The sequence below is a fragment of the Sceloporus occidentalis genome, unplaced genomic scaffold (genome assembly GCF_023333645.1).
Source record: "Sceloporus occidentalis isolate IW3139 unplaced genomic scaffold, rSceOcc1.0.p SCAF_34, whole genome shotgun sequence".
Taxonomy (NCBI): Eukaryota; Metazoa; Chordata; class Lepidosauria; order Squamata; family Phrynosomatidae; genus Sceloporus; species Sceloporus occidentalis.
In genome coordinates this window covers 9,857,922-9,881,129 of record NW_028317014.1, presented here as the reverse complement: position 1 = coordinate 9,881,129, position 23,208 = coordinate 9,857,922, and the positions used below count along the sequence as shown (strand labels likewise).

The following is a 23,208-nucleotide window of genomic DNA, read 5'->3' as shown; positions in this document are numbered from 1 at the left end:
TCAAACAAAAATAATTTTAGTCTTTCTCAAGATGAATAATCTCCTAGTTCGACCTCTAAAAACAGTTCAAGATATCAGTTCTTTCTATTATTATTATTTATATAGCGCCATCAAATTCTGTAGCGCTGTACAATGGGTGGACAGGACATAACAAGTAGTATGTAACATAACAATTTGACTTACAGAGACAACAGGCGAGGAGGGTCCTGCTCAAACGAGCTTACAGTCTATTATTTTGCAATAATCACACATATAATCACACATATATCCCCGATATCAGGGTAATTATTTTTTTAATTGAGCGATGCCACCATTCTTTCTTCAAACCGTCAGCAATAGCTGATCTCGTTACTTAACCAGAAGACCTTTTCGCCCTTTGAAAAACTTTCTCCAAAAGTTAGATCCTTTCCCACAAATACCGTGGAAAAGGACGTAAATAAATGAAACCAACCCAGTTAGAGATGCGTATGAATTAGCGAGACACACTTGTGCCCATATCATTGTTAATATCGTATATTGACAACTTTAATGTTAATTTTGTTTTCTTCCCTATTGTAATAGCACCGTGGAATATATATATATAATTATATAAATATATTTTACAGGTATTTTTATATGAATTATTTTCTGTGTACACAATAATTTTGTTTTATATTTAGAATTATATATTTAGAATTTTTTTTAAGGTTAAGTGTGGAGCACATTTGGAAACGCATGCAGAATATTTACTGATCTAGACAGCGTTTGGAAATATAAAAAGGAGGAGACAAAAATCCTGAAACCAAATAGACAATTATTATTAGTTTATTGTTTTATATAGCGCCATCACATTCATAATAAAACGCTGACAATAATTTTAATTGAGTACAATAAACATCACTGTAGTGGTGTTTTTACAAATGAAGTTGAGCACCAACCAAAAGGCACTTAAAATTTACCTGAAAATGTAAAAGAAAAAACAACAAAAACATGGTCAAGTGCCGTTTCAGATGCTGATCTGAGCGTACCAGATATCCTGCGTCAGATGGGATTTCGTGAACGCTAATAAATGTTGACAATTCCTATATTAAAGCTGAGTTTGCATAATTAGCTGGAAAATAATCTTGGCACTTAGAAACTGAATGCTCGATAGCATTAAAGCAGATGTTTTTAATTCACAACCAGGCGATTGGGGACAAATGTGTATTTCAAAGTGCTGGTGTCCTCAACCATAGTTGACCTTTATGTTGGCCTACATCAAGAGCAACAGGCTGTCTTGAATTCAGCTGCATGTCTTGTCTTACTTGTCCATAATTCTGTACTTGCGGGAGGTTTAGTAGGAAGGTAGTATATTTTTAAAATCATATCAGGGAGTAAAATTGGGAGCTAAGAACAAAAATCAGCTTTAAAACCTTAAAAGATAGTCTTGGTCTCGGCCAGTAAAAGAAAACTGGTTTCAAAAAGTGCGAAAAACCTTCAGAATTCAGGGATTGTGGGAGACTCAATAAGCAAGCTGATGTCTCTCTGGATGGTAAAATGCTTTGGAAATGGTTTGCAGTGGAGTTTATTATATCTCATCTCAAGCTTTTAGGCCAAGTAGACGTGCAACGTTCAATACGTCGTCCCGGGTGAGGTAACAGCCGCAAAGTTGCCTGTATCCTGTAAATGACTCTCGTCCGTGTAATACCCTCCAGTTATCAACAAATAGTACCTACAACAAGAAGAAAGCTTGAATTAAACACAGGCATGAACCGACACTACATTAAGGGGAGAAGAAGTTCCTCTGTGTCTGCAGGGCAAGGAGATGCCCTGAAAGAAGATCTCGGAGCCAAGTGAAGCATTACTTGCCCGGACCTGTGTGCTGTCTGGGGAAGGTGTATAGACTGGTCAGCCTTCCACCAGCAAAGAATAGACCACAGAGGGACTCAATAGGGAGCTAGGCTTTTATTTCATGATGTCATAAACTAAACATATATTTAATCAAGGAATAAAGACATGGACAAGGGGTAATGATGAATACGGCTTACCAGCATATCCTTGCACAATCTTGTTTGTTTACATTAAGACAGCGTTGCCAATAAATGAACGGGGTTAATACACAGAATTAACAAAGGGCCTTTTCATTCTAATGAGACGTTAGTTGGCGTGATGTCGCTATTTTCTGTTAGCGGAACACCTTAAAGGGGTAGAAACTATGTTTTGCATTGTAAGGATGCGTTCTTTCACTTGCCTATATCTTTACATTTAACTTGCCACAACATCAAGTTAAATGAAAAGCAAAATCAAATAGTGCCTTACTTGTTAGTGATGTCATCATGTATACAAACATGTGAACTTTTTGATTTATGTGGCTACAACAGATTTAAATCTCCCGTCACTGCATGATATAGGAAAGAATTAATTAACGGAACACTAATCCTGCTCTACATTGCACACTTTGTGGATCAATAAAAATAGACACGTTCTGGAATACTTAAATACATATCCTAATGCCCCTGAATGCGATCTTTTATATAAGGGTCGTATATGTTTAGTCATTAATGTCTCTTTCATTAAAACAACAGATTCATTCTCTATTACACAATCTGTTCCTGATTATCATTACAGCCTAAAGTGTAAACACTGGAGGCTGCAAAGCCACGGGCCAGATAGGAAGCCAATAAAAACAACATGTTAATTTTAATTTCAATTTAGTAAATGTACCATATGAGGTCTTTCGTGCAAATATTTTGCCTGTACACAACTTTTGACACTACAGTGCGATTTTACGCCACATAAGGAACAACCTGATGGTTCTGATTCATGAGTTGGTTGAATGGCATGATATATTGTGACATCTTGATTACTTTAAATGACCTACAAAATGTCGTTATTCACAAGTATTTAATGGAAAAAAGCAACAACTGAATGGTCCCCAATTTAACGTCTGTTATAAGAGAATGTGTTCTAGAAAAGGCATTTCTGACCCACAACCCCCAAGGAGTGTTGTAAGAGTCCCAGCCTCTGTGAGAAATTCTTAAGCATGACTGTCTTCCATCAATCTATACTGAGACCTACCCTATAGGAGAAACAAGATCAAGTATATGGCAATGACTAAAAATAATGAAGCAGCGCTAGTGAAACATTTTAAAGGGACACTCCAGCCATCAGTGCTTTAAATTGCATGTGTGCAGAAAGGGCTGTCATTAAATCATAGTTTTAGTGGCTCGGCCCTTTTGCGGAAGTATTCGGAAAGGCCAGGATATTGTAGACAGATTAGAGGAGAAAGAGGTAAGCTGCAGAAACGCTTCTCTTTTTCCACAAATTTGTCTGCAATATTCTGGTCTCTCAAAGTACTTCTGCAAAATGGCGGATCCAGGGCGCGCACCACGAAGACAGCCTCTCCCCTGTTCCTCCAATCAGCGGAGAGGATGTGTGGAGGCACCGCCCTTTTGTACCTGGATAATGGAGCTGATAGCACAGAGACGCAGATGAAGAAAGAAAATAGAAGAACAAGAAGAGGCAAGAGAAGAAGCGGAGCTGCAGAAAAGGAGACAAGGACACAGAAGCCGTCAGCTGAGAAGGTAGGGAGACATGAAGCGTGAGGGAGCATGAGAGAGAGTGCATGAGAGTGTGAGAGAGAGTGAGAGCAACAAAAGCAAAAACAGTGGTTTACATTTTTTTCTAATAGGGCTGTCTTATATTCAACCCTTTTCTTTTTGTTTTTAAAGTAAGATCCAGAGTTTGGGGGTCCTCTTTTAATTGAGCAAATACGTTACATATGCTCTGATGGTAAATGTCACAATTTCACTAGCTTTTTTTATGGGGCCATCATCATCCATGATTCCCAGCATGCTAGGTGCTACACTGCCACCTTGTGGCTAACAATGCTATCTGCAGTATCAGGTAATGCAGAGAGTGCAATGTCGTTTACCAACGTAATATATAAAGTTTAAAACGCTTACAAAGGCAGATTCATGTTTAATACATTACTTGTACAAAGAAAAAAATATGATTATGTCTGGGGCTTAGTCGGTTTTTAATGATTGCCCAAATTCTTAATCTGAGAATCCATGGCTGGTAAAATAACAATAGTCAGGGGTGTCCAACCTGCGGCCCTCCAGATGCTGCATGACTACACCTCCCATAATCCTCAGCCAGCCCCTTAGCTAAAAGATGGGAGATGTAGTCCCACAGCAGCTGGAGGGCCGCAGGTTGGACACCCCTGTTCTAAATACATAAAGAATCCCATCGTATACATTTACCCCCTTTCCGACCCCCAGCTGCCTGCCATCCAGGAGATGTATTTGGCTCGCTCTGGGTGGAAGTCTAACAAGACCTCCGGGATCATGGGCAAAAAGCGCTCCCATTGAGTTAAATGGGAGCGCTTTCTCTGTCTTCACTGAGACCTGTTTTTAACACCTACCTTTCCTGGTTTGAGCTTCACCCACAGCTCGTTTTCGGGCCTCCTCAGTTCGTTGGTTAGTGCGCGATGTGCAGCATACCACCTCCGTACCACATCGTACGGTACCGTATTAATAACGGCTCGGTCGTAGTTATTGTACCTGGAAACAGAATCACAGTGCCAACAATTATGTCTGTATTCAATTCAATACCTATGTTTCTTCTCATTCCTGATCTGTAGGATGAAAGAATGGGGTGGTGGGGGTTAAAACGAAACAATTACACCTTACAAGAAGGCAAATAGCTAAAATAAACCAGTATAAGTTCTACGTCCAAACACAGAAAGGGATTTAAGACGACTTGGGATATTCATAAAGCAATCCTTAAAAACTAAGTATAATGTGATACAAAATATAAACGAGCCAACTGGTTCTACTCTGGCTTTTAGTAGGACAACCTCGCTCTCAATGTTCACCTTGTTGAGTACTTTGCATGTTATTACTAGATGTGGGATCATCTAGTTCATAAATAGTTTTCACCTGGGTTTCTCTTTCCCCATAAAAGCGTCGACTCTAAACCAAAGCTCTCAACCACCGGATACGCAAAAGCTTAACACTGACAGCTCGAAGATGTTTTCAGATAAATGTGGTGGTGGAGTGGACACCTACCTGATCATATAAAGCTCTTTATTCCACGGGTAAACGTTGAGCACGGGACCAATGCCCACCATGTGGTTCTGACTCCCTCCCACGTTCTCGATGTACTCGTGTTTCAGCGGCACGTTGCTGAGCAGCTCGAAATCTTCACCGTGACGTTGACGGACTTGATCTGCGGCGTAGAAGCCGTCCACTAACAAGGTGCGGCCCCCTGTCCCCTCGTGACGCAAGCAATGGAAGAGCTGCATACTGCAACGGAAAAGCGTAGCAGGGAATTGCATTACTACCGTCAACACACAATTCTTATTCTTTGTTACCCACAGAGATGGTACATTTCTTATTTTTACTGCAAATAAAAGAAAATGGACATATTTGCTTAAAAGGATAACAGGGCAGGTTGAGAAGATACGTGTCACTAGAAGAGCGACGCTTCAATAAGTCCCAAAGGTTTATAGTCTCTGTACGTCCATCCTCTGGGGTGTTCAGAGCAAAAGGCACATTTTATCAAATAAACCAAAGATGCTTTCATTATAAACACTAAGGCCCTTCAAACACTTTCATTAACAAGGATTTAAGTGAATTTTTATTCTCTGTTTGAACAAGTCGATGGATGTTTGTCCTACTAATTTCAAAAAGAAACAAGCAGAAGTGGGATAAAAAAGAGCAACAGTGGTAAATTCTCGTTAAAACACTAGAGGCTCAGGGAGCGTAATGAGAAAATGGGCAAAAACGGGGTGAAGACGAAAAGGACTAAAATGTATAAATCAAGAAGACAAAGAATTTAGGGTTTTCTACATTCTACTGTTGGATGCTGCGTTGCAAGGTTTTGGGTGGGTTGTATGGTTTTCCTGATTTTCTGGTAAAACCTTGCTGGCGAATCAGTATAAACAGAGAATGTTTCCCAATGTGATTTTTTTTAAGGCGAACACCCAGCATTATTTCAGAGTTTTTAAAATATCACATTGTTTTCCGTGTTTTAAAACTGTACTAGTTGTTAATAGATTCACACAGTCCGTTATTTGTCACGTGTATGTCTTCTAGCTCGAATACCTTAGCCCCATGTACTAGACAGACACTCTGACTCCTTATCATACTGCCTGCGGTAAACAATAGAATGGCTCAGTTTTAATCACCCAGATACTCAAAGTTTTTATAGGCAAGACTCAAGCAGGACTTCATTAGCATTGCCATAAAGAAGCAGCTCAGTGTGGTGTTTGCACCTATAGTATCACATGACTGACAGCAATGGCAATGACACAACCTTCCGGTGCTCCACCATAGAAGTGCCGGCAGGCGTCCACCGGCTGGCCCCGCTAGACACCAGGGAGCCTGGGGGTGCATTGGTAAGTCGGGGGGTGGAATATCTAGGGCAAATTAGGGGGTACAATGCATATCAGGGGGGCAGAGTGGCATATCAGGGGAGCAGAGGGGATATCTATAAGTAAGGTGCATTATGAATTAAGGTGGGGACCTTAAAATGGCTATTGGTTTCCAAATTTCTATTTACATATAACATATGCTGACTATGCTGCATAATAGATACCAAAAATGTTACGATACATGTATTCCTGTGTATTAGGTAAAATACTGTTTTACCATTCCACTAAATTCACCGCGTGGTGTTAACTTACTACGTAGCTACAGGTAACAATAAAGCAATAATATTAAACATTTTACCCCAAATGTAAAACTACTGTGAAAACTCTCCCCTGTTTATAGGATGCATTTATAAAAAAAACTATATGTGCTACAGGACGCATAGAGAATAAACCCATCCAAGTGGCACTCACCCGCAGGGCTCCTGGAAGTACGTGGTATCAGTGTGCCGATCCAGAGCTAATTTGGTATACGCGGTGTCACCACGTGAGAAGTCGGAAGTGAGATCCCACATCTTGCCATAAATGGTCTCCCTGCAAGTTTTCCACTGAAAGATTAGTATTCATTTGGTATCCAAATGGTAAGTTATATACTTCTTGGTAACGTCACAGGTACCAACGCCTTAAAAAAGTTACTTAAGATGTCTTCAGTTATCACTATATAAGTCAGGGTTACCATAAAAGTGTATTTTCATACAATCTTTGTCACTAAGTAACATTAATGGAGCACTCCAACCCTATGTCCACGTTAAATACACATTGAAGACCATTTTGCTTGGGCTCCAGTGCATTTTACTGCTGGCCCATGATCCCCACCGCCTGCGGTGACACACTGGGGGAGCACAGCTGGACAGTGCTGAAAATCTAGCACTGTCTAGAGATAAACATGACACTTGGGGGTATGCCAATTCCAGCGCTCACAGAAATCCATTACCTGATGTGGCTGATGCGCATTGCGACTCTCTCGGTATCTTCTCGGGTAGGGGGGACATCATCCACGAAGGCAATGCCATACAGTAAGAAATTCTGCAGAAAATGTCTCAGTCCTTCATTTGTTTCCAGGAAGTCTAAGAAACTGACGGACGGAACATCTGCCTCCTTGTATATTATTGAATTCCACAAAATCCGAGGCTGGACAAGTTGCTGCTTCTGTCCTTCATAACTATTCTCCATCAACCATTCTAAACCATATCGGGTCATATGTCCATCTGGCCCTTTCAAATAAAAAATAAAATAATAATAAAAAATATATATATAATTATGTCTTGGGAGCTTATACCTCTACATTATATTTGATAGGGTAGTGACTCCAACAACTGATTTGTGGCAAATAATTTCTAGCCCTTAGTTCACACATTTCACTTAGCCCTTCATTCCTACAATTCTCATATAGTCTTCGAAAGGAGTTCACTAGAATAACATTATTTAATTAGCATAATGAACAGAGTTCCAATAAACCCCAGAAATGTTAAACTGTATTAAATGCACTATTGAATACACTTGTATACATTTTAGCTGCACTACACAACTTCTTTCTTCAAGTTCTCTACATTATATGAGTGAACCAACACCAACCAATTTAGTTAGGACCTGATTAACCCCTTCGAGACAAAGGCTGATTTTACTTTTTGTACCCTTTGTGACAATGGCCTTTTTAACATTTCTGCGCTGCTTGTGTTTAGCTGTAATTTTCTTCTTTCCCGTTTACTGAACCCACACACATTAGATATTGTTTTTTTCAGGACAAGAAGGGCTTTCTTTAGATGACATTGTTTTGATTGTATCATATTATTTACTATTAAAAAAATTATAAAATATGGTGAAAAATTTAGAAAAAAATGACTGTTTCTAACTTTTAGTTGAAAAATCTTTTACTCATCTATAAAAGGTAATGAAAAAACCTGCTAAATAGATTCTACTATTTGTCCTGAGTTTAGAAATACCCAATGTTTTTATGTTTTTTTGCTTTTTTCTACCCATTATGGGGCAATAAGTACAGGTAGCGTTTTGCTATTTCAAAGCCATTTTTTCCAAATCTGGTAATTCTTCCCCCCATGTGCCATTTCGGGTATCTTTGAACCCGGCCAATGCAATTTACCCTATCAAGTCATATATTTTTGAAAACTAGACAGCCCAGGGTATTCCAAATGCTAGTATTTTAACTCTTTCCATGCACCATATCTACCACCAGTCTTTGTCAAACTTTATGGTAGTCATTTTTTTGCATTTGTTTTGTCATACACATTTTACTTCAGGTATGAATTAAAATGTTCTAGTTTATGTCACTATCACAAAACACCCCAATATGTGTTCAGCAACATCTCCTGAGCGCAGCGATACCCCACATGAATGATTTTGCCTGGCTGTTTGGGGGCAAAAGGGCCACATTTGGGGCATGCGCATTTTTCAATGTTGAACTTTGGCATTTGGGGATCCACTGCCCATGCCCTATTTGGTACATCTTTGAGCCGGGCCATTTCAGTGTGCCCAATAAACCCATATATTTTTGAAAACTAGACACCCCAGGGTATTTCAAATGCTAGTATTTTAACTCTTTCCATGCACCATATCTACCACCAGTCTTTGTCAAACTTTGTGGTAGTCATTTTTTTGCATTTGGTTTTCCACACACATTTTAATTCAGGTATGAATTAAAATGTTCTCGTATATGTCACTATCACAAAACACCCCAATATGTGTTCAGCAACATCTCCTGAGTACAGCGATACCTCACATGAATGATTTTGCCTGGCTGTTTTGGGGCAAAAGGGCCACATTTGGGGCATGCGCTTTTTTCAATGTTGAACTTTGGCATTTGGGATCCACTGCCCATGCCCTATTTGGTACATCTTTGAGCCAGGCCATTTCAGTGTGCCCAACAAAACCATATATTTTTCAAAACTAGACACCACAGGGTATTTTAAATGCTGGTATTTTAACTCTTTGCATGCACATATTTTACCACCAGCATTTTTTCAAAGTTTGCAGCAATATTTTTGTGTGTGTATTTTTCCCACACACACCTACTTTATGTATGAATTTACAGCTCCTGGTATATGCCGCTGTCACACGACACCCCATAATGTGTTCAGCAACATCTCCTGAGTGCAGTGATACCCCACATGCATGGGTGTGTCATTTTTTGGGGGAACTAAAAGGCCACATTTGGTACGTGTGCATTTTTCTAATTGGAAATTAGATGTGTGGCCATCCTTCCCCCCGTGTTAATTGGGACGTTGTTGAACCTGGCCCATTCAATTTACCCCATCAAATCATACATTTTTTAAAAGTAGACACCCCACGGGCATTTAATATGCCAGTATTTTAACTCTTTCCATGCGAGAATTGTTTTAAGCTAATATGCTAATTTTAGGACTTGCTCACAAAAATATATTTTTTATATATATATATATTTTTTTTTTATTTTTTTTTTAAAAAAATTTAACATTTTTTTTCAACTTGGAGGTTCCCCTGATAGTGACATCAGTGGGAAATGATTTTTACATTTTACTGTTTTTTTACTATTTTTTTCTAATTATTATTAATTTTATTTTATTTTTTAATTTATTTTTACTAATCACACTGTGATTAGAAAGCTGGGCTCCATTAAGGGGTTAAAGCAGCCAGAAGTCCTCATGGATGCTGTTATTTTGACACATTCGGACATAATAATATCACTTACATGTTAGATAGAGGGTTGTCTCGTCCACTCTCACTTGTTTAGGTTTGATGTCCAGTTCCACGCTGGCCGTGTCGAGGCTCCGTTGGTTTGTTTTGGAATTATAACAGGAAGCAGAGCGGCAGTGGTCCCGCAACCAGATGTAATCAAAACGCATACAGGACCCAGAATAGAGTAGCTCTGTGGTGATTTGACAAATAAACACAATATCAAGATCAATTATATCCCTGGAGTATATGATGAGTTTATACCCAGAACAATGTTTAGAATGTTGAGTGTATCCGTCACAGTGGATGTTTTGGTCTTCTTCAATTTACTCTTTGACACTCCTTATAATTCATTGAAGACTCCTTGACTTCAATAAACATTATGAAGGGCTGACCCCAGTGAGGTCCTGCTGCAGGGTGAGCCTGGTTGTTCCTGTATAATGAATAGTCCAATCCAGAAGACTTCTTCAAAGTCCCCCCAACCATTGGATTATGAATTTTACAGGGCCTACCCAGACCTTGCAAGTGTTGGCCCTTCATAATGAATAGTGAAGTGAAGGCATTAAAACCACAACTTAGTGAATAAACCCCACTTTCTGCCCCAAAGTTATTGCTCTTCTCCTTGCCCCTCAATGAACAATCATCAATTTACCAACAGGACAGCGATAACTTAATGGGAACAAATAATCATACAGATCCTGAAAACTGCAAGACTTCTAGTATGCATATGGTGTTTTATTTTAATATGTAATTATATACTATATAGAGTAAAAAAAGCTAAAATATATATTTGGGATAACAGAGGACCTAATTTAAATATGTAAGAAATCATTTTATTAATTTTCAATATAGAGTGTTCATCAAATATATTACTGGCAGATCAGTCCAAAAAGTAGCTTATGTCTATAACAACTGTATGGAATATATAACATGGTTGATGTATAATGGAAAAAAAGTGAAGAAAGGAGCTAAAACACTGAGCTGAACACCCTCCCAATTTTGACTATAAGCTTCCCAGTAAAATCTAGAGACCCTGATGGCGATCTCAACTCACCGAGGTGATCATTGTGTAAGTTCCATGAGCAGGCATGGATCTCTGGTGCCGTACTGAGCCAGCGATTCACAGATGGAGCGGTATTGTGGGGTCTGGATGAAAGACGCACTTGACTTGTAACCGCTTTTGTTAGGAATCCCCTTGTGACAGGATAAAGCCGTGCCAGCCTTCGGCACCACATGCTGCCCTGGAGAGGATCATTCAGAAGATGACACAAGTCAATGTAGATATACAAGTATATGCAATGTGGGGGGAGACGTACGGGAAAAAAGGTGGGAAAAACACAAGAATTCTAAATAAAAGGATTATCTAAACAAATGAACGAGTCACATTTTCATCACCTATTATGTGGCATTCAAGACCTAATAGCACTGGCCTCGACATGCAGCAATGTGTGCACAAAGGTCAATAGAAAGTAAGTAGAAAGCCAAACTTTCTTTGTATACAGGGCACAGAAAAAGATCACGTTTCTGACCGTTCCCACGATAACAAGTTTTTTTGTTGTTTTTTTTTGTTTGATTACATTAGCAAATCACTTGGTTTTAAACCAGTAGGATAGTCCTCTGGAGTCAGTGAGGGTGAGGCTCACATCCTCCGATTTAGCAGAAGGTTGATGGGACTTGGGTTGTTGATTGAATTTAGGAGGCCAGCAAAGGCTATCACTCCAGGCGCCATACTGTACCCTTCCGAGTTGTGCAACAAATTCTCTCTGCCTTCTTGTGTTCCAAGAAAGTTTAAAGCAATAAAAGCAAATCAGTCTCATCCCGGGATTATCATCTTTTATTAAGCCTCGTTTCTACAACACGAGATTAACTTCACTAGCACACACATACCTATAACACACAATAAACACTCATCACCCTTTTATTAAACCGTTTTAAGACATTCGGAACAAGCATTACATATTTTAATCTTCTCTGCGAAAATCTGCAAGTTTAATAAAGCCAATGAAAAATAATAAGCCTCTCTCCTCTCTCATATGACTAGCTCTGTGTCTCCTGGTCTGCAATTATACAAAATAAAAGCAGCCAACATTTGATTCTGAAATATATTAATATATTATCAATATAATCTCAGGAGAGTTGCAAACTTAAGCTCACTCTTTCGAGGACAAATCTCAACACGAGGCACCTTCACATGTGCAAAGTTACATGTACATTCTAGAAACTACATGGATTCATCCATTATGTGCTCTTGCCATTCATCTAAACACTGTAAGCAAGGATGTCCATGTCTGAACGTTTGCTTTTTGGGGATTTTTCCAAGGACAAAAATGTATACAAAAAGTGTGAGACTAACCTAGCCAAGAGCAGATAACACTTCATTTGTTTGCTCTACATAACGTCCCTCTTTGGGAAAGTTTCACATTTTTGCTCTTTTTTACAATTTTGGAAGAAAAGTCTCTTCATCAGGCTAATCTGACCAACAAGAGCAGTCAAGAACCTTCAGAGACAATATAAAATGCTATATTAACTTTTTCTGTTTCACAATTTTCTCCATGGGTTAGCAGTAGCACCATGTTTTATGTTTGATGATATGTGCCATCAATTATTCATAGGGCATCCATCACAATTAGCTAATTTACCCAGGGACTGCCTCCTGGCATCTACATGAAATTGGTTTCACAAGTGAGCCCAGTGGCGACTCTAATGCTAAAGACTCCATGCCATAGGCACACTAGCCGGACTAGACTCTTGGTGCATGGGCTAGTAGCTCTGAAGAGTGACTCAAGGAGGCAAAGCAATGCTGGAAATGCTCTTTTTTTTTATTTGAAAATAGAAAAAGACTCACTAACCTGTTTTCAGGTGTTCCCTCAGTGTTCTGCCGAAATATACTGACTTGTCCTTAATGCCTAACCGTTTCCTTAACTCCCTGGTATCAAAGGTTGTTAAGGAATATAAAATGAAGGTTGATGAGTAAACGAGATTACTGCAGACCTATCCAGACTGACTAATGTCTATTAATGTGTGTCAGATGTGCTTCCTGACAGAATCCAGGCACCAGGGCACATGCACCTAAACTGTAGTCCACAAAACCACCATTGTCTTTATAGCAAAATACAAATGAATACACAAGAACAGCCTAATATTTGGATACATTTATTGCCATCTTATACTTTTTCTGTTTGCTGACGCAAACTGAAGTTCTTTGACATACTACACAGTATCAAAGTTTGGGCGTTCATCGTTACTGGCCAGTCTGTTAGAGGTCATCTGCTCAACGAGGAGACTATAGGCTGCCATAAGACACATTGGGAAATGCCACTATGACATCCTCGTGGTTGTTCAGGCCACTTTACATAGATATTAAGAGTATGCCATCATGATGCAAATGTGACTGCACCACTTAGAACAGGAGAAATTTTGGTTCAAAGTGGTGCAATCACCATAGCATCTCCAGCCATTTCTCCACCTTCACAAAGTACCAGAACTTTAACCAAGGAGGGGTGAAGTACTGAAGGAATGATCACACCAATTCCAAGATCATCTAGTTCAGACACCTTTCCAAATGGTACATGCACCCCCCCCCCAACATTTCAAGTGTTCATATCAGGACATCTGTGTTGGGATCACATTTAGTTTTTCTTCTGAAGCCCCAAGGTTCAGCGCTTCACCGCGAAAAAGAAAAAAGGGTGAAAACAAGTGCAACAAACGTGTCAATTGAAGGGTCACGGCCAGCACCAGACCCCCCCTGTCTTCTTTACTCCCCAGAGATTTACGATATAACGAACATCTGGATTTGTTTGCAGTCCATTAAATCACGAATTACGTAATAAATTATGTTTCACGGCATAAAAAAACCCAAAATAATAATAACTTTTTTTTTTTTACCTGATTTATCTTAATTGCATATCTGGGAACTTTCTGACCCTGGGCCACTAAATATTCCACGTAAGGACTCACCTAATGTGTTATCCAAATGACTAATACCGGTCCTTTTGTCATCATTTAAAGATACACAGATTATGTCACCCGTATTCAAGCAGGGATACCAACCATGGCATACAAGTAACAAAAGGACCAGTTGGCATCTTATACATGATCGCAAAAGTGCAGAATAAGAAGTCAGTTCTAGGTTGGGTGATCCTGAGAATTGGTTATATGATGTTAGCCAAACATGCCATAAATACTAGCATCAGTGAGTCACGCGTCTACTAGGTTGACCCCGTGTTTATTCACGATTTGTAACCTCAACTTCCGCCGAGGAAGTTTAATGCCGGGACCCCAGACCAAGAACACTCCAAACCACAGCTCCACTGCCGCACCGCTCAATTTATACACACATGTAGAGAACATACGGGATGCTACACACAGCTGCACCCTGGGTAACTTTCTCACAGGCTTCAAAAACATGCAACAGTTCCCCGAAATTACAATTTATAAACATGTAACATATAATAAAAGTAAAATGCCGCCTACCTGGAATTTAGGGGCCCCAAATATGATTTTCTTTTGGTTGGACGGTTACACTGGACAGCACGAGCCTTGTTTACAGCATGCTGGGAGTTGTAGTCATCTAGTCTGCAACCCAAAAACGGCTGAAACAATATGGAACTACAATTTCCAGCATCCTTTGCAAGCGGCAAATACACTTCAACTTCCAACCAATGAGTATCTACAAGCGCATGGGATGCAGGGAAATGTAGTCCAAATTCTGTTCTCGTCAGGGTGTTTCGCAATGACGTGAACATTAATTCCCAGCATTCCAATCGGTGTCTGCCGCGAGGTCTGGTTTTTTGATCTGTTTCAAGCTAAAGCAGCTTGTGCCTGTAGGCTGTGTGAATAGTTATAGCACATCGGAGGTGTCTTTATGTATTTTGTTTTTAAAATACGATTTTGATTGATATTTATGTGGAGAATATTTTAACTTGCTTTGTAAAAATGAGTTATTCGAAAGCCTCAGACTTGACTCTTCAGGAGAACCTGAGCCTTAGGAACAAAATTTGGCCTTAAAAATTATGGAAACTCAAAAGCGCCACAAAGCGATGCCACAGCTGTTCTACGTTTAATTTTAGTTACATATTTCCAAGCAGAAATAGCAGAGGCGTTATTAAACGCTAATCTGCCGCCACCAGACAAGCCCAGAGAGGATTCTCTCTGCTCCTGCAGGAGATTCTGGGTAGATGAGTGCAAATTAGGTACCTTTGTACCTCTATATTCACTTGATATATGGACCCCTTGCAGCAAATGTACGCTGTAGTAGAAAGCCTTTAAACAGAGCTCGGGACAGAGGTGCAGAAGCCATATAACTTTATGGACAGCTTTGTTTTGTCCTTGGAGCCGGAGGTTCATGTTCCTCTGTTGTCGTCCGCTACATTCCGATGTGAAGAATGAAAATAGCCGTGGGACCACAGGGTATACCGGGTCCTTGACCTTTGTCTTCTGAGGCCTCTTCCTTCCGGCCTAAACTGAAGTCTAGGGAGTGTCAAATCTTCTATGATCCCCTCAAAAAGGGACCCTGAAGACTTCAAGGGGGATTGTGGCCAAAACGCACAGCCCCTCCCCCCCCTTAAAACTAATATCGGGTCTTCAGTTACCCATTTAAAGGGAAATTGGGTAGGGAGCATGGCGTGGCAAGCTACCGCAACCCGGGGAAGTGGTGCTCCACCCGGCAATCTCCGGGTCAAACCTCAAGAGTTCTCAGGTATGCTCATTGCTCAAGGCTTAGAGCAAAATGTGAAGCACACACCGTAAGTTATGGGCTGAAGGTGTTGGAAAACACCTCCACTTAAAATGAAGGGCGTTAGCAGAGGTGTTCTTAAACACTTTTCCACATCCACCAGACAAGACCAAAGCCTGGCTGTTCCCCCGGAACTCTTGCTATCACTGCAAGGGATTCTGGGTAATGTTTAAAAACACCTCTGCTACCTCCTTCATTTTAAGCAAAGGGGGTTTCCATCAATTTTACCCTGCCACAACTTATATTGTGCGAGCGGAAATAGGAATTAAAACCATGTTTCTTTAAGAGTGCATTTTTTTTGTGTGTACCTTTCGTGATTTGTCTGCAAGTTTTCTTCTCATTTAGTGTATATAAACACAATATATATATATAATGGTACTCCTTGTGCTACCCTAAGCCTTGAGTATTAAGCCAGTATCACAACCTCATTCTGATGAGTCCCATGAAGGACAAACCAGCTGTCCATGTGGTGATCTGGCTACTGCACCTCTTACCTGAGTTTTGGCTAAAGGCTGTCTTGTACAGCAGGCAATTACTTTCAAGGGATCCACGTATAAAGTGGATATAGAGGCAAAGATGGTAATTGTCAACTTTATTTGCATGCGCCTACCCAGAATCCCTTGTAGTTGTGCCAGCACCTTGAGATTTCTAAAGGAAAAAACAAGCCTTCTGACCTGATTGCCACAAGACTTGTGGTTACCCCGTGTGATCCACAAGCTCATCAGAGCCAAAGACACTATTGAGAACATCCCAGGGCTCCCCGACGCCACAGCCAAGGCTGTCTGGGCTAACGTGTCGTTGAGCAGGCTAACCAACAGGCATAAAGACATTGTATGGATGGCCATTCAGGGAGGCTTCCCCCTAAGGACATTTATGCATGCCAGGGGGCTGTGCAGATATAGACACTGCCCACAGTGCATTGTGGAGGAGGAGACTTCCCTTCACTTGTTCTGGCAGTGCCCATTTGCACAGGCTTTGTTCAGAGCCCTGGAGCTGGATCTCAAGGACTCGAGAGAAAGTACTTGTCCTACCATTCGGTACTTTACGGACTTTTTCCAGGAACACACACGGAGAGTGCCATTGAGGTTGCTTGGCGCCTCATGTGCTGTGTAAAGGATGCTCTATGGTTTGCCAGGAACCGCCTGGTGCTGAGAAGGGAGCAGGTCACAGTCCGTGACTGCCGCAGGCGTATCCACAGCCTGCTGAGAGACTACTCTCTCAAGGATAGTCTAGAGGCTGAAGACTAGCCACTTTCTCCTCGGCCCCATTTCCCCAGGTTATGTTCCACTAAAGTGCTAACCATATGTGCCATGTCTGGAAATGTAATTGTACACTGCTTCTACTGAGCTTTCCGTAAATTGAAGTCGTACTGTAACATGTATTGCCCTGCGCTGCGTCGCAGTACTGCTTATCGTCTACCTGTACCAATATTACTGATCTATGTATTCTTGCTAAAACAATGTTTTGGCACATGATTTTGTCACAGTTGTTTTTGACACTGTTTTCTTTTTAGAGGCAGTGAAGCCTGGACTTTGTTGGAGGAGGATTGGGAGCCTTCTGGCCCCTTCCTCTCTTCAAAGAAGACCAGCAAGGAGTCTCACCCTTCGGGGTGAGACTCAAGATCCGACCCTCCCATGGGGGGGGGGGGATTTGTCTGGGTTCGTAGCCTACGGCACACATGCAGCACCCAGGAGCACGCACCTCGGGCTCCAAAAAAAAAAATGTAATGCTGGAGTCACGGTTGTTACAGATTGCATGCCTCTGTGCAGTGAGTGGAAGGTCTCACTGGTGGCCTTTTCCTTGAACTTGCACGCTTTTCCCGCTAACCCTTATGGGCTTGGGGTAAGCAGAATTTTTTTGAATTCGGCTAGGCCAGAAATGGCAAGCCCTTATTTATTTATTTATCGCTCTTTTTGCACGAGTGGCTATTGATTTTGGTTTGTTTTCACGATATCGCATCCACGGCGCGGCCATCACTATGATTTTGATCACGTTTTTCGGCACTACGTTTTTGGTCACTGTTTCTTTTTTTTAGAGCGGTGAAGCTTGTTTCTGTTGGAGGAGGTGTAGGGAGCCTTATGGCCCCTCCCTCTGTCCAAAAAAGGGGTCATTCCCTTGCGGGATTGACCGAAGTCTAAAGGAGTCTCATCCTTCGGGGTGAGACTTGAAGATCCGGTCCTCCCATGGGTGAGGGAAGGAGTTTTGTCTGGGTTTTCCCTTCGGGGGAACCCAGAAAAGTCTACAGGCTTCCACTGCACGGAATGCTGTACCCAGGAGCACGCACCTCAGGCTCCAAAAAAAAAAAAAAATCACCGACCCGCTCCTAGATAGCATGTATCCATATTCCCTGCATGTTTTCTTAATACACTAAATATATTTATAATTTTCTCTGCTTCCATCTAGTGGCAAATAGCAAAAATATATATTTTTACTTCAACTTAGACACAAAAATACAAGGTATATTACGCAAACAAACCTTTGCCTTTTCAGTCATTGTTACTATTCTTAAATTGATTGACATAAACACAAAACCTCCCCTGATTTTCCATATTTAGTAGAATAACATGCTATTTATTTACACAAAAAGCTGCTAGCAGAAATCAGTCCTGATGAATATAATATAACTTTTGTGTAGATTCAGAAACATAAGCTGAGGTTTAATAGCTTTATTACACATAAAAAGAAGATGATTTCCTTGACACATCTCCTAAAAGCATAAAAATCTTATTTTGAGCATTAAATACAGTAATGTAGTTTAGCATTATTCTAATAAGCTTTAGTTATCTGTAGACATGGAATCTATCATTGTTGTAAGTCTTGTGAAATTTTTTGAAAACGCTATACTTGAGTTGATTTTTTTTTACGGTAATGCTAATGAAGTCTTGTTTAACCAATTAAACCATTTCCTCCATAGACTTTCATTAGCCAGAGTGTCAATGTCTGGGTGAGTAAGACCAAGCCATTCCATTTTATTACACAAGGCAGCCTGATAAGAAGTCTAAAAGGCTAAGATGTGTAAAAACATTATGCAAATAATAAGATCTCTTATTAAGTTCATAAAGGGGAGGCGGGCAATTCCTAATAGGAAGAAAACAAGCTGATTGGTCTACTGGCCTGGGTTCTAACACGCTATTGGTGTTAGAAAATGTAACTCTTCCCACAGCTGCCCTTACGGAAAGTAGGGAACATTCGTTGGTACACTTCATGCACATGCTCAGTAGAACTTCCATTCTTGTCGATGACGGTATCAGCAATTGCAAGCAGGTTATATGAACAATGATGTTTTGACACCATACATAGCAAGTGTACTTAGTAATGCCTACTGATATCAGCAGAGGCAGCCAGGGGTTAAATAAATCTCAATTCCCAACCTTAATAACAAAAGAATACCAGTACCAATCTGCATTCACCAAAATGTACAGGAGTCATGCAAATCAGCACCCTAAATGCATTTATTATACATAGATTTATTTTAAAATACAGTTTGGTGACCAGACTGTTCTCTTAACATGGTTTTCTAGCACTATTCTCGCAATTGAATGAGACTGCTTTCCAAACCTAATATTAGTTTCATGACATGTGTTATGAGTTAATTCATATTGTAGAAAATAGAACAAAAGAATTTGCTTAAACTCAATTAATGGAAATACTTTTCGCAGGGGAACGTAAGTATAAGCCATAAAAAGTAAAGAGAGAAATGTAAGATGCGCAGGAATTGTTCTCGTATAACCTTTACACAGCGACCAATGGGAAGACAGACAGAAATTCCTTTCCTGTGTTGTATTTTAATAAGGCTGCCAAAATTTACATCTCTGGAATTTTCTGTATTGGGCCCTTTTGTTTATTTCTTTGTTTATTTTCCATCAGAATCAACAAGTTGTTATTCATTTTTTCCCATGACAACAGTAAGTATATTAATATTTATAGATAATAAAATATGACTGTTTTTTTACTTTTAAGAGGTTAGAGGACTACCTTTTTGTTTCCTCTTCTTCCCATGTCTTACAACGCCTAGATTATCATGCAGTACAGTCAGTGGTATCGAAATGGTGTTTATTGAAGAAGAAACAACTGCATTTGTGGCCCTTCTCAAGATTCTCCTAGATGCCTCCTTGAAGAACCTTTCAAGATCCTCTGGTCTTCTCCAACACATTATCCACCTCCCTACAATAGGGACTGCAACTTGCTTCCTTCTGAAGTCCCTCTTCCTATCCCTAAACCTTCGATCCACCCTATACCCTAATGACGATGCAAAGCTTGACCTTGGTGTACTCCCACCACTGAGCTATTTCTAGTATGTTATATGTATGCAAAAATGCATAGCACCCCACCCCATAATCATCTGCTGTATTTAACTTCTAGGACCTTGGGGACCTTATGCCTAGATCACCCTGGAGCCTTTCAGCTTGTTTCCGTTTTGATGCCTTTTATGTCTTATAGAGGCTTCAAATTTGCAAATAGATACAAATGTAGCTCAACAAAGGACCTCACTTGTCCTGTTAAAAGCTTATCTTTTCATTATTTGTTTTATTTATCAGTTTTCTTGTAACTGAAATTTTTGAGTTTCCATGAGCTAAGATATGTGTTTTGTTGTTGTTTACAATGTTATCATTTAGTGTCCTTTGGTTCATGGGAAGCTCATCTGCATAGTTTATTGGGTCACAAAAATGTCACAGACACAGTTTCTGTTCTTCAGAGTGAATGAATACTTAACCATTCTTAAGACCAGACATTCAATATACGATCTGTGACACATAGTAGGGCAATTCACATACAGCAGAAATCATAAAAAGATAGGCAGTTTTTAACAGACACGGGAGGTTTATGAAAAACACCTGCAGAATGGGGGTGGAGTTGTCACAAGGTAGGGGTGGATGTGGGTTAAATGAGGGAGTTGAGAAGGTGAGTGGGTTAGTCCTCCTTCTGTCCGCATGAGCATAGTCTAGGTGCTGTGCTTCAATACTTAAAATTGACCAAGTTTGCCTCTGTCACAGTTGTTCACCTTGTTTGCTCACTCATCGAGATTTTAAATGAATATCACTGAGTCTAATCTAATGTAAATCCTTTTCATCCACAGCTTTTTGGATTCTCTTGGGGATCTCCCCAAGTGTAAAGGTGAGTCCAGACGTGGACCTCCTTGCTTACCGTAGCTAGACAAGTTCTAATCATAGATGAAGTGAAAATCTACCAGTGTAAAGATCCTCTGGAGAGCCTCTGGAGTGGGTCATTGTGTGGCAGGCTTATCTTCAGTTTGTTTAAGATTGTTATGTCATGGACATTCATGAGAAGGGAAACAGACATGACTGTACTGGCCCCCTTTAGCCCTAGGTCATAACCTTTCCACTGCTTGTAATTCAGAGTGCCAGGCAACTAGCTTCCCGCTATATTTTGAGTGTAGTATAAGCATTATTAAACACTCATCTGCCACAACCACAAGGGATTCTGGGTAGGGACATGCAACTAAGGTCAACAATAATCACCTTTTGCCGCTATATCCACTTTATACCTCATGCTGACTAGTTGTCCATGAGCGGTGATCTGGCTATTGCACCTCTTCCCGAGTTTTGTCTAAAGGCTGTCTTGTACAGCGGGCAATTACTTTCAAGGGATCCATGTATAAAATGGATATAGAGGCAAAGGTTATAATTGTTAACCTTATTTGCATGTGCCTACCCAGAATCCTTTGTGGTTGTGGCAGCACCATGAGATTTCTGAGGGAAAGCAAACTTTCTGGCTTATGTGGTGTCTGTAGATGAGTGTTTAATAATGCTTCTACTACTCCCTTAATTTTAAGTGGAAGGGTTTTTCCCATCACCTTTACCCACCATAACTTATGTAATTACAGGACAATTATAAGCAAATTACTTTGTTACAGCGTTTAAGGGTGGTTGTTTCAATGTACTTAAATTGAACAAAGATGATCTGTTTTCTCCATAGTCTTGAGTCCTTCTCCATTGTCTATTTTATTAATACATAATTTTCGCACAATTTGTAACAGTTTTTTCTTTATTTATACTTGATTGCCTTTATAGTTTTGAGATAAAGAAATTACGGCATCCAGAAGACCCACCCATTTCACAGATTGTACATAAACATATTGGAAAAAAATTATAGAGTTGGTATAACACAATGGCAATTAAATAAGCGGAAGAGGACAGTCCATATATTTTTTTTTTTAACATTCCCTAGATGCTCAAAAAGTAAACATCATAATGTACTCAGCTGCTGCTAGACATTGGTGGCCTAAAGGGATGGTGAGGTAGTCCTTGGATTTTAAAGCTGGCAGCCATCAAATGGCTTTATCATCAAGTATAACCACCATTTAAAAAATCTTATTAAATACTATGTTAAAATGTTCAATTTAGGCCCAAATGGTACTGTTTGTTTCCTCTATTTGGGATGGAATAAATGAACAGCGCATGTGAGTCTAAAATAATTTATTTTAACATTTTGCTTTATTAGTTTTAAATAGATTTTTGTTTTAAAACATTATTCACAGTAAGCTTATGCAGAATTTTTATTGGGTTGACTATAAAAGCAAGAATGTTTTCTACCCCTTTTAATGGTTTTTATGGCTGTACAAGACATGAATTAACAGACACTCTGTTGCAAGAGATTAATTAGCACAACATTTTTGGACTGGAATTGTAAAAACAAATATAATTTATTAGTAAATGTCCTCTTTTACAAGAACATTGTATAACTGAATATTGGTAAGCAATTCGGTATGATAGACTTCCTTATATGACTTTTTTTTTGCAAAGGATGTGAATGAGTTGTGATTTAATGAAGAATCAGCATTCCTTCATTCAAGATCTGCAGCTGTGTCTGTTACCCTTTCATTTCTCCGTTTACTATGGGATTGCTGAAATGTTCTGTTTTCTGTGTTCTTTGGTAAACTGAGTTGTAAAATGGTTAATTTTTCTTTGTCTGATTATTTGCAGCTGGTAAAGTAGTCTGGCAGAGCCTGCTAGATCATGACCCTGTAGTCTTCCGTTTCTCCCCTCTCCAGTTTTGTGTGAACAGGCAACTAAGGGAGAGTATTTCCTATGAACTGAAAGCTAATTCAAATGATAAAAAGCGTTATCTCCCAACATGTACCAATGATTCCATCCAAAAAAGCTTGCCAAGATTTTTAGTTCAGTTGAATACGGCCAGAAAAAAAAAATCATCAATTAAGCAGAAGCGAATACATGTAAAAAAAATTTTTTAAAGATACGTATTTATAATAGTCCATGGTGCAAGTGCTTCCATATCAAGTGAAGGTGGGGAAAAAGCAAAACTCCAGAGGAGCCACAGTGCTTCACTGGAAACCCAAGTTTTCTTCATTATTATAAAATGTGTCCTCCACTAGCCAACCAAAAGGTCAGGGCAAGTGAATACTCAGACTCATACACTTGCAATCCTGTGCTGT

General features: G+C 39.8%; 1 protein-coding gene across 1 annotated transcript; it reads right to left on the bottom strand.

The window, feature by feature from the left end:
• Window positions 1–1,558: 1,558 nt before the first annotated feature.
• On the bottom strand, window positions 1,559–11,295 carry LOC149298249 (trimethyllysine dioxygenase, mitochondrial-like). Its single transcript, XM_089487682.1, has 7 exons — window positions 11,115–11,295; window positions 10,077–10,253; window positions 7,329–7,608; window positions 6,809–6,928; window positions 5,031–5,267; window positions 4,385–4,523; window positions 1,559–1,690 (listed from the first exon to the last, which is right to left on the bottom strand). Exons 1-7 carry the CDS (start codon window positions 11,293–11,295, stop codon window positions 1,559–1,561), a joined length of 1,266 nt encoding a protein of 421 aa, XP_089343808.1.
• Between the last annotated feature and the right edge of the window lie 11,913 nt (window positions 11,296–23,208).

Excerpts from the sequence above, each read along its gene's own strand:
- LOC149298249 (XM_089487682.1), bottom strand. The coding sequence starts at position 11,295 with ATGTGGTGCCGAAGGCTGGCACGGCTTTATCCTGTCACAAGGGGATTC. Across the intron at positions 7,609-10,076 it reads GACAACCCTCTATCTAACAT|GGCCAGATGGACATATGACC; the intron begins GTAAGTGATATT and ends TTTATTTGAAAG. Across the intron at positions 1,691-4,384 it reads TGAAGCTCAAACCAGGAAAG|GTACTATTTGTTGATAACTG; the intron begins GTAGGTGTTAAA and ends TTCTTGTTGTAG.